At 44.2% G+C, this 18,091-nt stretch overlaps 1 protein-coding gene across 3 annotated transcripts in view; it reads left to right on the forward strand.

Annotated features, from left to right (window-relative positions):
* Positions 1 to 18,091, forward strand: part of LOC106607545 (calmodulin-regulated spectrin-associated protein 3) — a 57,690-nt gene that overhangs the window by 30,172 nt on the left and 9,427 nt on the right. For 2 of the 3 annotated variants that reach the window (XM_014204578.3, XM_014204581.3), the window contains exons 3-8: positions 5,654 to 5,809; positions 5,961 to 6,047; positions 14,811 to 14,843; positions 16,096 to 16,234; positions 16,688 to 16,827; positions 17,230 to 17,314. In XM_014204578.3, coding sequence (XP_014060053.3) covers positions 5,654 to 5,809; positions 5,961 to 6,047; positions 14,811 to 14,843; positions 16,096 to 16,234; positions 16,688 to 16,827; positions 17,230 to 17,314 — 640 coding nt within the window. The remainder of the gene's footprint in view (positions 1 to 5,653; positions 5,810 to 5,960; positions 6,048 to 14,810; positions 14,844 to 16,095; positions 16,235 to 16,687; positions 16,828 to 17,229; positions 17,315 to 18,091) is intronic. The other variant, XM_014204580.3, reaches the window with a different exon arrangement.

Below are 18,091 nucleotides of genomic sequence, written 5' to 3' on the forward strand. Positions count from 1 at the left end.
CTTTACTAACTGGGTCAAAGGCTGTTCTAGTAACCGGTGGCGAGCAGTGGAGGTTACATATACCTCTATAGGCCGACTTCTCAGAACCTGTTGTGTGTGCGTCTGTGTCCCTGAAAGATTTATTAAGAACACTTATGGGAGCAGCAAACAGTAAGCAGGCATTACCTTATTGCTTCAGTTTGTTTTTGTCCAATTTGAATGTTCATAAATACTCTTACCTCAATCCTCCTCAGCCCCACTGGTAAATGCCTAGAGGCAGAGATCAGTGTTTCCCCTAGTTTTTATAATGTTAAGGGAAACACTGTATGAGAGGAAGCATTTACATTATATTGTGTGTTTACGGACGTATTCAATCAATCCTTATCGCAGTCTGCTGTTCCCACATGCTTCAAGAGGGCCACCATTGTTCCTGTTCCCAAGAATGCTAAGGTAACTGAGCGAAATGACTATCGCACCGTAGCACTCACTTCCGTCATCATGAAGTGCTTTGAGAGACTAGTCAAGGAACATATCACCTCCACCCTACCTGACACCCTAGACCCACTCCAATTTGCTTACCGCCCCAGATCCAATAGGTCCACAGACGACGCAATCACACTGCACATTGCCCTAACCCATCTGGACAAGAGGAATACCTATGTAAGAATGCTGTTCATTGACTACAGCTCAGCATTTAACACCATAGTACCCTCCAAACTGTGCAACTGGGTCCTGGACTTCCTGACGGGCCGCCCCCAGGCGGTGAGGGTAGGAAACAACATCTCCACCCCGCTGATCCTCAACACTGGGGCCCCACAAGGGTGCCTTCTCAGCCCTCTCCTGTACTCCCTGTTCACCCATGACTGCGTGGCCATGCACACCTCCAGCTCAATCATCAAGTTTGCAGACGACACTACAGTGGTAGGCTTGATTACCAACAATGATGAGACGGCCTACAGGGAGGAGGTGAGGGCCCTCAGAGTGTGGTGTCAGGAAAATAACCCCACTCAACGTCAACAAAACAAAGGAGATGATCGTGGACTTCAGGAAACAGCAGAGGGAGCACCCCCCATTCCACATTGAGGGACAGCAGTGGAGGTGGAAAGTTTTAAGTTCCTCGGCATACACATCACGGACAAACTGAAATGGTCCACCCACACAGACAGCGTGGTGAAGGAGGCGCAGCAGCGCCTCAACCTCAGGAGGCTGAAGAAATTTGGCTTGTCACCAAAAACACTGAAACTTTTACAGATGCACAATCGAGAGCCTCCTGTCGAGCTGTATCACCGCCTGGTACGGCAACTGCTCCGCCCACAACCGTAAGGCTCTCCAGAGGGTAGTGAGGTCTGCACAACGCATCACCGGGGTAATCTACCTACCCTCCAGGACACCTACACCACCCGATGTCACAGGAAGGCCAAAAAGATCATCAAGGACAACAACCACCCGAGCCACTGCCTGTTCACCCCGCTATCACCCAGAAGGCGAGGTGAGTACAGGTGCATCAAAGCTTCTATCTCAAGGCCATTAGACTGTTAAACAGCCATCACTAACATTGAGTGGCTGCTGCCAACATACTGACTCAAATCTCTAGCCACTTTAATAATTAAAAATTGGATGTAATAAATGTATCACTAGCCACTTTAAACAATGCCACTTACATAATAACTTCTTTTGACATGAATAGGGTGGACCAAAGTTTGACTTTTAGTTTTAACCATTGTCTGTATTCATATGTGATTTTGGCATATTTTACTGGGGTTTCTTGGACAATGTTTAGAAATTAAGTGTTTGTATTTTACTGGGGTTTCTTGGACAATGTTTATAAATTAACATGTCTTCTTCTATATGTGAAGGGAAGTATTTAAACACTTGCTTAGGTCCAACCTCTGATCTTTCCAAGCATTTTTTATATGCTAAAACAGGATAAAAATTGTAAGAAAACATATCAAATCATTCTACTGTATGTAAACGTTACTCATCTCATATGTATATACTGTACTCTATACCATCTACTACATCTTGCCTAAGCCGTTCGGCCATCGCTCATCCATATATTTTTATGTACATATTCTTATTCATTCCTTTACACGGGGGGTGTGTGTGTGTGTGTGTGTGTGTGTGTGTGTGTGTGTGTATAAGGTAGTTGTTGTGAAATTGTTAGATTACTTGTTAGCTATTGCTGCATGGTCGGAACTAGAAGCACAAGCATTTCGCTACACTCGCATTAAGATCTGATAACCATGTGTATGTGACAAATAAAATTTGATCTGTATGTTCAAGTCACAGTGTGCAGGTGTAGACATAGAGCATTGCCCAAACTGGCAGCCTTTTGAAGGCCCTCTGGTCAATTTCCCCCAAAAATCAGCAGTTTTTCCTAATGTCAGTCACTTATAGTCAGTCAATTAGCCTATGTCAGTTAAACATTTTTTGATTGCTAAATTAGTTTAGGGGCCAGCTACGTAAACTTGTTATCGTGGTTGAATTACAGGTTGGGGGGGCCCCCAATTGATTTTGTTAGTCTCATTCAGATATCATAAACTCAGCAAAAAAAGAAACGTCCTCTCACTGTCAACTGCGTTTATTTTCAGCAAACTTAACATGTGTAAATATTTGTATGAACATAACAAGATTCAACAACTGAGACATAAACTGAACATGTGCCATAGACATGTGACTAACCGAAATGGAATAATGTGTCCCTGAACAAAGGGGGGGTCAAAAGTAACAGTCAGTATCTGGTGTGGCCACCAGCTACATTAAGTACTGCAGTGCATCTCCTTCTCATGGACTGCACCAGATTTGCCAATTCTTGCTGTTAGATGTTACCCCACTTTTCCACCAAGGCACCTGCAAGTTCCCGGACATTTCTGGGGGAATGGCCCTAGCCCTCACCCTCCGATCCAACAGGTACCAGACGTGCTCAATGGGATCCGGGCTCTTAGCTGGCCATGGCAGAACACTGACATTACTGTCTTGCAGGAAATCGCGCACAGAACGAGCCGTATGTCATGCTGGAGGGTCATGTCAGGATGAGCCTGCAGGAAGGGTACCACGTGAGGGAGCAGGATGTCTTCCCTGTAACGCACTGCGTTGAGTTTGCCTGCAATGACAACAAGCTCAGTCCGATGATGCTGTGACACACTGCCCCAGACATGACGGACCCTCCACCTCCAAATTGATCCCGCTCCAGAGTACAGGCCTCGGTGTAACGCTCATTCCTTTGACGATAAACGCGAATCCGACCATCACCCCTGGTGAGACAAAACAACAAGCTCAGTCCGATGATGCTGTGACACACTGCCCCAGACATGACGGACCCTCCACCTCGGTGTAACGCTCATTCCTTGACCGAATCCGACCATGACCCCTGGTGAGACAAAACAACAAGCTCAGTCCGATGATGCTGTGACACACTGCCCCAGACATGACGGACCCTCCACCTCCAAATCGATCCCGCTCCAGAGTACAGGCCTCAGTGTAACGCTCATTCCTTTGACGATAAACGCGAATCCGACCATCACCCCTGGTGAGACACAACCACAACAAGCTCAGTCCGATGATGCTGTGAAGAGCACTTTTTGCCAGTCCCGTCTGGTCCAGTGACGGTGGGTTTGTGCCCACCGTTGTTGCCGGTGATGTCTGGTGAGGACCTGCCTTTACAACAGGCCTTCAAGCCCTCAATCCAGCCTCTCTCAGCCAATAGCGGACAGTCTGATTACTGATGGAGGGATTGTGCGTTCCTGGTGTAACTCAGGCAGTTGTTGTTGCCATCCTGTACCTGTCCCGCAGATGTTATTTTCGAATGTACCGATCCTGTGCAGGTGTTGTTACACGTGGTCTGCCACTGCGAGGAAGCTGTCAATCCTGTCTCCCTGTAGCGCTGTCTTGGCGTCTCACAGTACGGACATTGCAATTTATTGCCCTGGCCACATCTGCAGTCCTCATGCCTCCTTGCAGCATGCCTAAGGCATGTTCACGCAGATGAGCAGGGACCCTGGGCATCCTCCTTTTGGTGTTTTCAGAGTCAGTAGAAAGGCCTCTTTAGTGTCCTAAATCTTCATAACTGTGACCATAATTGCCTCACATCTGTAAGCTGTTAGTGTCTTAACGACCGTTCCACAGGTTTATGCTCATTAATTGTTAATGGTTCATTGAACAAGCATGGGAGTCAGTGTTTAAACCCTTTACAATGAAGATCTGTGAAGTTATTTGGATTTTTACGAATTATCTTTGAAAGACAGGTTCCTGAGTTTATAAAACAACTGCAAACATTTCTCTCCACCCTGTTGCAAAATGAGTAGAATTGCATTGAGAGAGTTATAAAATTGCAAAATCTTCTCTCCCCATGGCAAAAATGTGTAGAATTTTAGCAAACTTGTTTTAAAACTGCAACATTTTCACTACACCCCATGGAAAAATGTGTAGAATTGCACCCCTTATGAGTTCAGACTTTTTTGGACCCTGACCCCATCAAAGTTGCCCATCCCTGACCTAGCCCCATGGTAAGCATGGAGGGAGGCAGCAGTAGACCGATAACGAGCTAACCCTCTTATGGGCGCTATAAGGAGCTCTCCTCTGAGTGAGCTGATCATGTCGTTGGTGTGTTTTAATGGGCTCTTGCCATGAGAGCGCAATGTAATTGGTTTGGCCATGAGAACTAAAGGTACTAATAGGTTTGGCTATGAGAAAAGGTACTGGGGCTCTAGCTAGCTTTTGAGAAACGGAACTATCATGATTTTGGGCTATGAGAGAAGGAGAGGAAGAGAAGCAATGCACCCTGCACTGGGGGTTGGTTGAAAATACCCCAGTTTCAGTTAGGGATGTGTCAAGGGAAGCTATTGTTGTGCCCTTTTTCATGTTGTGTAATTTGATACACTATATTGTATGGTTGTGTTGGTGTGAACAGGGTTTTGAGTGTATAGTTTTGCCCTCTCTCTCTCTCTCACTCACTCACTCACACACACACTGTGCCACAGGATTCCTGGGGTTTGTGCTGCTCCCTCACTGAGCCATCCCTAGTGAGTTGATTACAGAACAACACTGTACAGAACCAAACTTTATCCTGCAACTTGTCATCCATGAGTCATGCTGCCATATCTCATAGCAGAGAGGAGAAAGAGGGAGAAACACACACACACACACACACACACACACACACACACACAATGATTAGAAGGAGGAGGAGGAAGAAAGAGAAAGTATACAGTGAAGGGGCAGAGAGGAGAAAGTACACAGAGTAAAAAGGGCTGTTATCGTGATAGCACAGATGTTCCAAAGTTCACTCAGACAAGCTCTCACTTCTTCTTTCAATTTTTCTCTCTCTTCTTTACTCCTCTCCTCTCATCACTACCACGCTTTCTGCTGACTCAGAGCTGGGGTTCTTGGAGTCCCCTAGTGGCTGGATGTGGTTTTTGACCGGAGCACATTGCAGCCTGGTGTGATCTCATCTCAATAGCTCTGCCACATTAACATGGACCATGCTTTCTCAGAGCAGTCTGAGTCTGTGTCCCAAATGGCACCATATTCCCTACATAGTGCACCATTATTACATTAGCCATAATGCTGTAATAAATGTCATGAGTTTGGTGGCCGGCCAGCCAATCCCGCAGCTACCTCCCCTGACTGTTCCAATGCTGACAGTTTCCTGTTCTCTTTGCTGTGATTGGTGCAGAGTGCCCACCTGGCGGTGATGGATGCCCTGATGTCGTTGGGCGCCATGGAGATGGTGAGCGCAGTGAGGATGTCCGGTGCGGCGGCGGGGGAGGAGCTTCTGGATGGAGTTGGAGGAGCCAGCTGGGAGAACACCCTGCTCCACTGGGTGAACAGGGTAAGGACAAGGAAGACTCACTCTCTGTCTCTCTCGTTCTCTCTCTCGCTCTCTGTCACTGAGTCATGATTTCATAACACAATTTATATGCGAGTACAAAATATACATACTTATAACATGTGGCTTTCCACCATCCCATTTCCCCCCCCAGTTGAATCAGAGGCTGAGAGAGAAAACAGAGGGTGCGCAGGGTGACCCATCTCAGGACAACACAGAGCCACAGCCTGTTCAGCCTTCAGTAAGTATTACACTACACATGTACTACACAGTGTCTGTGTCAAAAATGGCACCCAGGGATCACGTGACTTTTGAACGAGATGGCCGCATGAACTAAGAGCTCCGCACAATTAGTTTCCAATTCTTAATCTTACCTCCACTTCAAGTTAAAACTCCTTTAGCTTTAGTCAAAAAGTCATGGCGACTACAAAAGATGACACTACAGGTGACATTTTTACCCGGACTCGAGCATTAGCGGCGGAAAAAGCCTCCAACAAACAGCTAGCTTCAGGAAAAGCTAGCGCCATTAGCCAGGAGCAAGAGGACCCGTCCCCCCCAAGGTCCAGCAAATGCCAACCTCGCACTCTGTCGAAGACATCATTTCTGAGCTGAGATCCCAACGTACAGAATTCAACAGATGGCATTAACTCTCAGCTCAGTGCGATAGGGGTCAAGGTGACAACCCTGGAAAATGCTTTGCCTGTTATCTATAATAAGATTGCCTCATCCAGGCGCCCTGCGTTGATGGTTGAATCCTATCCATGGAAAAGTCACTGACAGACGCCATGGAAACAATAGCATATGTTAAAAAGAAAAAAGAGCATCTGGAAAAGAAAACAGAGGACCTGGAAAACAGGGGGCGAAGGAATAATTGTGTTCTATTAAATCTGGGCGAAAAAGAAGAGGGAAACATGCCACTGATCCAATACCTGCAAGACAAACTTCCCGAGTGGCTCCACCTGTCCACTGACAGGCCCATAGAACTCGAGAGAGCTCACTGAGCACTGAGGCCCCCACCAGCAGCCAGACAACCACCGCGCCCAATCACCATACGTTTCCTGAGATTCACCGACAAGGAACGAGTCGTACAGGAGGAGAAAATCAACACCATTACAGTGGGAAACGCCAAACTCTCTTTACACCAGGACCTGTCAGCTGGAATACGCCGAAAGCGGCGAGAGTTTTTCAAGTTGAAGAAATACTCCATTGACCGAGGCATCTTAGGGGATTCAAATACCCAAACGAGCTCAGGATTCTTTACCAAGGATCCCTGCGACACTTCAAAACTCTCGAAGAGGCAAAATGTTTTTTGAACGACAATCCTGGTCACTGAGAAATGGACCAATGTCTAAAAGCGATTACTGTTATTACTAAAGGAGGTAAGACAACTTATAGCCGCCATCCAAAGAACCACCCGCCCCGCTAAATGTCATATTATAGCCATCTAATTTATATTTATTTTATTTTAGCTGAGAGGGATAGGCTTTATAGCCTACTAACGTTTCAGCCTACTTTTATTTCCCTTTTAAAAAAAATGATTTGTAGTTATCATTTTCACATAGGCCTCCACCATTTATAGGCTGTCGATTACGACACATTTACAGACCTAACGAGAAGCTCAATGTGTCAATTTTATGCCTATGGCCTTCTTGTTGATATGACGTTTTAATAAAAACAAACAACTTATCATATAGATCCCTCTTAAGGATTTGCCCCAACATTTCTGTTTTATTTGGTCCAAACAATTAGCCCTATGTCCTTTGGAGGAGGTATATGTAGGCTGGGCTATTGATTTTATTTTCTCCCTCTTTTTTAATGTGGTCTGGACGGGGGCTACGTTGTCACTTACTCAATGCGGGGCGGAGAGGATGAGGCATTTCTTTGGTGGGGAGGGGGAGACGTTGTGCGTTGCTAACTGTTCCCGTTTTTTCTTTTTTTTTCGGAACGCAGAATTGAGACTGAGCGTGGGGGTAATAGATCCTGCGGGATATGTCGAGTTGTTTGTGAACTCGGCTGGGGTGTTCAGATGTACACCATCTTTTATGTACACCATTTATTTTTATTTTATGTGATCGCAACTGTAACTATTATCCACCTTTACCCAGAGATGACTTGCACTAGAGTTCGATTACTGTTCGATGACGTAGACTAGTACCTTAAATCTATTGACATGGAACTGCCATGGTCTAGGTCATGCAATAAAATGGAAAAAGATACTATGTGCTCTAAAAAAGGAAAAAGCAGACATTGCTCTATTACAAGAGATACACCTCTGTGATGCCGAACATGCCAAACTCCGCAGAGCTTGGCTGGGACAGGTGTATTTCTCATCTTTCAAATCAAACAGTAGAGGTACAGCCATACTTATCCATAAGAATGTTCCATTCATAATTGACAAAAACATATCTGATCCAGAGGGGAGATTTATTTTGATAATTGGGTCACAGTAATTGGTAGCCCATACAATCTTAAACATATACACCCCTAACACAGATACTCCTGCTTTCATGTCGAAAATGGTAACCCTGTTTAATGAGCATTGTGTTTCCTTTGGAGTGCTGGCTGGAGATTTTAATTGTACCCTCAACCCAACCCTGGATAAATAAATCTCAAGTCCACTCCACAAATCCTAGATCTGCAAAGATGTTGAACTCTCTTACTAAAGACATGGGACTGATAGATATCTGGAGAGAGACTAATAGCTCATCTATGGACTATACATACTACTCTGTCCGTAACACCTACTCCCGTATAGATTACATTTTTATCCAAAAGATTTTCATAAATTCAGCCACGTGTACAATTGGACCCATAGCACTTTCAGATCACGCCTTTGTCCACCTCCGCTTTGACCTCTGCAAAAACATTCCGAGGTCAAAGAGCTGGAAATTCAACACCTCCATGTTATCAAACGAAGCGTTCCATACATTGGTAACTACATGGTTAGACAACTACACACAAGACAACAAAGACTCTCCTGTTTCTCCGGCCACAATGTGGGACACTGCCAAAGCCGCACTGAGGTCATGTAATTGCATATGCTTCCTCTAAGAATAAAGCAATGGAAGCACACAGGCTAGATATTGAGAGGGAGCTGGAACACTGTGAAAAAGTACATAAACAATCCCCAGACAGCACCTCCTGGAGTCAACTTAAAGCAGCCAAAGCCAAACTGAACTTGGACTATACTCGGGAGAAAAAAAAAAAGTTTTTCTTTACTAAACAGAAATACCATGAGTATAGCAATAGGCCTAGTAGATTGCTTGCTTACCAATTTAAAAAAGAGCAGTCAGCGTACAATCATGGCTATCCGAACGGCAGAGGACGAGGTCACATATGACCCCAAAAAGATAAATGTAACTTTTCATGATTTTTACTACAAACTATATACTTCTGAGAGAAAACATACGGCGGCAGAACTCCATTCCTTCCTAGAGTGAATCTCGCTACCTAAACTATCAGAGACTGACCAAGAAGATCTCAACTCCCCCTTCACTCCTGAGGAGGTCCTGGAGGAAATTATCTCCATGCCACCTAATAAGTCCCCAGGCCCAGATGGATTCCCCAGAGTTCTACAAAGCTTTTTGGCCCCAGCTTAGCCCTATTTTCATGCAAATGCTGGATGATTTTTGCAAAAATGGAGCTCTCTCAGACTCTAGGCAAACAGCTCGCATTAGTGTTGCTCAAAAAAGACAAGCACCCTCTATCCTGCTCGTCCTTCCAGCCCATAAGCTTGTTGGATTTCGACGACAAAATAATTACCAAATTGCTCGCCACTCTTCTTCCCAAAATAATAAAAGCGGACCAAACTGGATTTATTACAGACCGGTACTCTTCTGATATCATTCGCCATCTTTTTGATATTATTGATCAAGTAAACGCTGGCTTCACTGGATGCTGAGGAGGCATTCGACAGGATAGAGTGGAGCTTTCTGTTCTCAGTCTTAGAAAAGTTAAATATGGGCCCAAACTTTATTAAATGGATTAACCTGTTGGGTCTAGGGGGCAGCATTTGCACGTCTGGATAAAAAAAATGTACCCGATTTAATCTGGTTACTAATCCTACCCAGTAACTAGAATATGCATATACTTATTATATATGGATAGAAAACACTCTAAAGTTTCCAAAACTGTTTGAATGGTGTCTGTGAGTATAACAGAACTCATTTGGCAGGCAAAACCCTGAGACATTTTCTGACAGGAAGTGGATACCTGATGTGTTGTATTGACTTTAAACCTATCCCATTGAAAAACACAGGGGTTTAGGAATATTTTGGCACTTCCTATTGCTTCCACTAGATGTCACCAGCCTTTACAAAGTGTTTTGAGTCTTCTGGAGGGAGATCTGACCGAACAAGAGCCATGGAACGGTGATGTCCCATTAGACACCTGGCGAGCTACTTCATGTTGGGTACCCTCGTTCCAATACGTTATAAAAGGCTATGCATTCGTCCACCTTGAATATTATTCATGTTCTGGTTAAAAAAGGCCCTAATGATTTATGCTATACAACGTTTGACATGTTTGAACGAACGGAAATATATTTTTTCCCCTCGTTCATGACGAGAAGTCCGGCTGGCTTACATCATGTGCTAACGAGACGGAGATTTTTGGACATAAATGATGAGCTTTTTTGAACAAAACTACATTCGTTATGGACCTGTGATACCTGGAAGTGACATCTGATGAAGAGAATCAAAGGTAATGGATTATTTACATAGTATTTTCGATTTTAGATCTCCCCAACATGACGTCTAGTCTGTATCGCAACGCGTATTTTTCTGGGCACAGTGCTCAGATTATTGCAAAGTGTGATTTCCCAGTAAGGTTATTTTTAAATCTGGCAAGTTGATTGCGTTCAAAAGATGTAAATCTATAATTCTTTAAATGACAATATAATATTTTACCAATGTTTTCTAATTTTAATTATTTAATTTGTGACGCTGACTTGACTGCCGGTTATTGGAGGGAAACGATTTCCTCAACATCAATGCCATAGTAAAACGCTGTTTTTGTATATAAATATGAACTTGATAGAACTAAAAATGCATGCATTGTCTAACATAATGTCCTAGGAGTGTCATCTGATGGAGATTGTAAAAGGTTAGTGTATCATTTTAGCTGGTTTTATGGTTTTGGTGACCCTGTCTTTGACTTGACAAAACATTACACACAACTCTTGTAAATGTACTGTCCTAACATACTCTAAATTTATGCTTTCGCCGTAAAACCTTTTTGAAATCGTAAAACGTGGTTAGATTAAGGAGATGTTTATCTTTCAAATGGTGTAACATAGTTGTATTTTTGAAAAATTTGAATTTTGACATTTATTTGGATTCAAATTTGCCGCTCTTGAAATGCACCTGCTGTTGATGGAGTGCACCACAGGTGGCACGCTAGCGTCCCACCTAGCCCCAAGAGGTTAAGTCCCTATACTCTCGTCCAAATGCCATGGTGACTACTAACGGACTGAACTCTGACAGATTCCCTTTGGGATGGGGCACAAGACAAGGGTGCTCGCTGTCCCCCCTGCTCTACTTGTTGGGGGCGGAGCCTCTGACAGAGTTGATAAGGAGCAATCCAAGTATTATGGGTGTTTCTGCAGGCGGCCTGCAGCACAAGATTTCGCTCTACGCAGATGATGCCTTGCTCTACATACCCAACCCTGAGATATCCCTCCCTCCCATTTTAGACACAATTGCTCAGTATGGCAAGTTTTCAGGATATAAGATAAATTTGAACAAATCCACTGTTTGCCCTCTCAATTTTACACTTACCAGCTCTATGAAGACACTCTGTCTGTTCCAATGGAAGACACAGGGGTTTCAATACCTTGATCTTCAAAACACCAAATCTGAATAGCCTTTTCAAGGAAAATTATCTTCCACTCCTGGATCGAATCAAGAACGATCTCCAAACCCTGAATCTCTCTCCCAATTAGCTTAGTCGGAAGAATTAATGTCATCCGTATGAACATCCTCCCTAGATTGAACTATTTATTTCAGATGCTCCCATGCTAACTCCCAGTTTCCTTTTTCAAATCAACTAACCAAAGCATCACCAAATTTATATGGGGCAATAGAAATCCTAGGATCAAGTTCTCCACTCTATTGAAACCTGAATCTAAGGGTGGTCTTGCCCTTCCCTCCCTTCAATTGTACTACTGGTATGCCCAAATCCGCAACATGCTAACATGGATCACAAACAGACAAGTCTCAACGTGGATTCAGATAGAAGCCCAATCCTGTGGTTTATTGCCCCTAAACTCAATTATATTCAATTGTATTCACATATGAATATTGCAATTAATAACTTGTGAAGTGGGCAACATAGCCAAAACCTTCCAGCGTGGAGTGACTGTAAGAAGTACCTCTGCATTTCTTCCCAAATATGTTCTCACTCGCCTATAGTATGCAACCCAGACTTGCCAAAAGCCCTGAGTCATGTCAACTTAAATCTTTGGGTGATTAGGGAAATGAGCAGATGCATGTTGTGTAAGGTGCTGTAAAATCGAATTACTTGCTTGTCGTCTCAGCTAAGGCTGGAAATGGCTAATAAGAACCTTGATAGTGCTGCGGCAAGTTTTTTTAATTTTTTTAAATCTTTTTTTATTATTGTTATATTATTTATTTTTTAAGTCTGTCACATCTGTGAATGTGTTTTGTTGGTTGATGGAAAAACAAGAACTTAACTTTTTAAATTGAAAAAACAAAAAAATGTCCTGTGAACAAGCATGCTTTATACAGTGTGCTTGTAAGATATGTATATTTTATTGTGAACATTAAGTTTATAGTCTCCTACGCACACACTATACATGCAATCTCCCTAGTACCCTGGTGCTTATACAGGTAACTACCAAAATAAAGGAAACACGGTGTTGGGCCACCACAAACCGCCAAAACAGCTTCAATGCGCCTTGGCATAGATCGTAGACGTTTGGAGGGATGCGACACCATTCTTTCATGAGAAATTCCATAATTTGGTGATGGTGGTGGAAAACGCTGTCTCAGGCACCGCTTCAGAATCTCCCATAAGTGTTCAATTGGGTTGAGATCTGGTCACTGAGACGTGCACACACACACACACACACACACACACACACACACACACACACACACACACCCTTTAAACCCCCTATTCTCCTTTGAGACCCCCTTTTCAAAGTAACTGAGGTCTCTTCTAGCCATGATAGCCAGAATAACTGGTTGTATGATTTTTAGGCTATATATAATATATACACTGCTCCAAAAAATAAAGGGAACACTTAAACAACACAATGTAACTCCAAGTCAATCACACTTCTGTGAAATCAAACTGTCCACTTAGGAAGCAACACTGATTGACAATAAATTTCACATGCTGTTGTGCAAATGGAATAGACAACAGGTGGAAATTATAGGCAATTAGCAAGACACCCCCAATAAAGCAGTGGTTCGGCAGGTGGTGACCACAGACCACTTCTCAGTTCTTATGCTTCCTGGCTGATGTTTTGGTCACTTTTGAATGCTGGCGGTGCTTTCACTCTAGTGGTAGCATGAGACGGAGTCTACAACCCACACAAGTGGCTCAGGTAGTGCAGCTCATCAAGGATGGCACATCAATGCGAGCTGTGGTAAGAAGGTTTGCTGTGTCTGTCAGCGGAGTGTCCAGAGCATGGAGGCGCTACCAGGAGACAGGCCAGTACATCAGGAGACATGGAGGAGGCCGTAGGAGGGCAACAACCCAGCAGCAGGACCGCTACCTCCACCTTTGTGTAAGGAGGAGCAGGAGGAGCACTGCCAGAGCCCTGCAAAATGACCTCCAGCAGGCCACAAATGTGCATGTGTCTGCTCAAACGGTCAGAAACAGACTCCATGAGGGTGGTATGAGGGCCCGACATCCACAGGTGGGGGTTGTGCTTACAGCCCAACACCGTGCAGGACGTTTGGCATTTGCCAGAGAACACCAAGATTGGCAAATTCGCCACTGGCGCCCTGTGCTCTTCACAGATGAAAGCAGGTTCACACTGAGCACATGTGACCGACGTGACAGTCTGGAGACGCCGTGGAGAACGTTCTGCTGCCTGCAACATCCTCCAGCATGACCGGTTTGGCGGTGGGTCAGTCATGGTGTGGGGTGGCATTTCTTTGGGGGGGCCGCACAGCCCTCCATGTGCTCGCCAGAGGTAGCCTGACTGCCATTAGGTACCGAGATGAGATCCTCAGACCCCTTGTGAGACCATATGCTGGTGCACATGGCCCTGGGTTCCTCCTAATGCAAGACAATGCTAGACCTCATGTGGCTGGAGTGTGTCAGCAGTTCCTGCAAGAGGAAGGCATTGATGCTATGGACTGGCCCGCCCGTTCCCCAGACCTGAATCCAATTGAGCACATCTGGGACATCATGTCTCGCTCCATCCACCAACGCCACGTTGCACCACAGACTGTCCAGGAGTTGGCGGATGCTTTAGTCCAGGTCTGGGAGGAGATCCCTCAGGAGACCATCCGCCATCTCATCAGGAGCATGCCCAGGCGTTGTAGGGCGGTCATACAGGCACGTGGAGGCCACACACACTACTGAGCCTCATTTTTACTTGTTTTAATGACATTACATCAAAGTTGGATCAGCCTGTAGTGTGGTTTTCCACTTTAATTTTGAGTGTGACTCCAAATCCAGACCTCCATGGGTTGATAAATTGGATTTCCATTGATTATTTTTGTGTGATTTTGTTGTCAGCACATTCAACTATGTAAAGATAAAAGTATTTAATAAGATTATTTCATTCATTCAGATCTAGGATGTGTTATTTTAGTGTTCCCTTTATTTTTTTGAGCAGTATATATATATATATATATATATATATATATATATATATATATATCCTCTTCAAAACTGTTTTTTTCCCTCTTAACTATCCGACTAAAGTAACCTTAATACCGACACTCTTCTCTCCTCCTGTCTTCTCCTTCCCCACTTTCCTCTTTCTCCGACCTCCTTTCCTTCACTCTTTCCTCCTCTCTGACAGTGTCCCACTCACTGGTACTGGAAACTTGTTCCTGTAAGTTCCTCCTCTTTCTTCTCTGATGTGTCATTTCTTGTCTTTCTCTCCATCTTCATATTTTCTCTATTAGATTTTCAAATTAAAGGTCTGTTCTGTTTTTCTCTCTCTGCCTCTCCCCCTGTTGGAACAATATAATAATGCAGGCATACTGCTTGTCTGTACATTTCCTTGGGCTGATGTCACAGGGGGTGGCAGAGAAGGGTAGGGTGTTGTTGGATGTAAATCACATGTAATCCACTCAGGGCTCTGGAAATGTGAAAAAACGTTCATTCTAGAAACCATTCCCTCTGGTCGGCTCTGTCTTAAAAAGGACCTTGTGTGAGGGAGGTTTCAGTTTCTAGCCACCAGCCAGTCATTGTTTTGAGTCCCAAATGGCACCGAATTCCCTATTTGTTGGATTACTTTTAGCCAGGGCCCATAGAGTATGAAGTAATGAGCTTATGGTGTAGGCCTTTTACGTGAGGTGAAACAAGTAGATGTGACAGATTCCCAATTCTAACATGGCTGATAGTCATAGCTGTTTTACATTATACGAATCTATCTGATTGGGACTATTGTGTAACATTACACTCTCCTGAACAGACCCCAGTTATTAGTCTGCTGATAGCGTTGACACTGTGCTGGCTGTGTTCAGTTCAGTCGTTGTCTAATACCTGAATAGTCTCACCTTCGTCAGGTTGGGTTAAATATCTTCCACCGATGACTCTCTCTCCTGGCCTACTTTCCACTGACAAAGCCCTCGCTGTCTCTGGACTCATTCTAGGGTTGCATCCAAAATGGCACCCTATTCCCTTTTGAACATGGCCCTAGTCAAGAGTAGTGCACTATATAGGGAGTAGGGTGCCATTTTGGACGCAGCCATTCTCTCTCTCCCCATGGCTTCTGGTGTCTGGCTGACTGGTTGGCTGCACCTTTCTCTTCTCCACTTCCATGGCATGTTATCTGTTCTCTCTCCACCTCCATCCCTTTTATTCTCTCTTTTCTCTAGGAGCACATTGTTGGTCACGTTATCCTCGAGTCTGATGGGTGGTGTTTGTATGTGTGTGTACTGTTTGCGCTGTATGTCCACCTGTGTTTTTTAAGAACATTGGCCTTGAACGAGCTCTCCAAATGAAAACATCAAAGGTATTGCATTGAACTCGCATTGAACTGTACAGCCTGGACATCTCCCTAACTCTCCCATACTCCCTCAATTGATGTCCCTCTTTTCTCTCCTCTCTCTCACACACACACACACACCCCATCTAAGATCCGCTACAGAAAAGATAAGACGCTGTCTAAACAGAAGCCTACGTTTCCGGTGGTGACTGAAGTCAAAGACCTCTCCAACGGTTGTGCCATCGCTGCTGTTGTACACTATTACTGCCCCAGCCTGTTGCGACTAGAGGGTACGTACATACATAAAACCACATGATAAAAATGAACTTGACAGTATTTGATATGCAAATACAAATTAAAAACACTGGACTAGTGTACAGTTGTCTAATATAATATAGCACATGCCTGGGGGTTTGTCTAAAAAGCCTAGCTTACTATGTCACACAAGGTTCCAATTAGGTTTAAACCACACTACCTTTAATACAGTAACATACTGTGTGCAGTGTATCATAACACTTACTGTACTACCCTCTCATTGTCCTGTGTTAGATGTTTAGACTCCATGACCTGACTAGCTGCTCATTGTACCGTTCCTGTGTTAAATTGGTGTCGCAATATGGCTTCCCTGTGCCCTAGCCTATCCAACCTGTATGTGTGACTTTCGGAGGGGTTGGGATAAAGCGGAAGTCGAATTTCCATTTGTCACCCGTGGATAATAAAGTAATCCTTGTTTTCTTCTTCAGATGTGTGTATGAAGGAGTCCATGGCGGTGGCAGACAGCCTGTACAACCTGCAGCTGATCCGAGAGTTCTGTGACAGCTGTCTGAAGAGCTGCTGCCCCCTGGTGTTGGAGGACCTGCTCTACACCCCACAGGCGCTCCAGGTACTACACCCCCACCTTATTGTAGGCCCATATAGCCACATCTACATCAACCCTTTTCCTGGAGAGTTACCTTCCTGTAGGTTTTTGCTTCAACCCCAGTTGTAACTAACCTGATTTTAATTTGGCTTATTATTAGGTGTGCTAGACTAAGGTTGTAGTACAAACCTACAGGATGGTAGCGCTCCAGAACTCTGATCTACACATTGTCTTGCCCTCAGAGCCATGTATTTAGAAATATATGGCTAAATATATGTCACTGAGTGTTTGGCGAACTGGGGCTGGATGCCATTTTTGTAATAAAACTATTAGAGCATATAACTTTATTGATACCCAGGAATGATTTGTTATGGAGATCGAAACGCCATTACAGGGGCCCTTTAACTGTTTCTCTGGTATGTTCAGGTCAACATGATGAGTTTCCTAGCAGAGCTGCTGGGTTGGTTTGAGGTACGGAGGCCAGAGTTTGTTCAGCCACTGAACACCACTGGTAAGTGTTTTGATGGGCCATGTTCAGGAGGATGCAATGTTACAAAACATTAAAATCAAATCAGTTTATTTGTCACGTGTGCTGAATACAACACCTTACAGTGAAATGCTTACTTACAGGCTCTAACCAATAGTGCAAAAAAGGTATTAGGTGAGTAAAGAAATAAAACAACAGTAAAAAGACAGGCTATATACAGTAGCGAGGCTACATACGGACACCGGTTAGTCAGGCTGATTGAGGTAGTATTTGCATGTAGATATGGTTAAAGTGACTATGCATATATGATAAACAGAGAGTAGCAGTAGTGTAAAAGAGGGGTTGGTGAGTGGTGGGTGGGACACAATGCGGTTAGCCAATGTGCGGGAGCACTGGTTGGTCGGCCCAATTAAGGTAGTATGTACATGAATGTATAGTTAAACTGTGCATATGATAAACGGAGAGTAGCAGCAGTGTAAAACGAGGGTTTGGGAGGGGGGCACACAATGCAAATAGCCATTTGATTACCTGTTCAGGAGTCTTATGGCTTGGGGGTAAAAACTGTTGAGAAGCCTTTTTGTCCTAGACTTGGCACTCCGGTACCGCTTGCCATGCGGTAGTAGAGAGAACAGACTATGACTGGGGTGGCTGGGTTCTTTGACACATAGAAATGTGTCCTATAGAACAGATGGTCTGTCAAGTTGAATAGGGAATTATGTCAGCTCTAGTTATTACCTTTCTATCTGCAATATTCAAAGCGTTTCGCCTCACTGAATACACCCCTAGGCCTATATTCATAAA

This window comes from Salmo salar, chromosome 06 (assembly GCF_965601325.2).
Source record: "Salmo salar chromosome 06, fSalSal1, whole genome shotgun sequence".
Classification (NCBI taxonomy): Eukaryota; Metazoa; Chordata; class Actinopteri; order Salmoniformes; family Salmonidae; genus Salmo; species Salmo salar.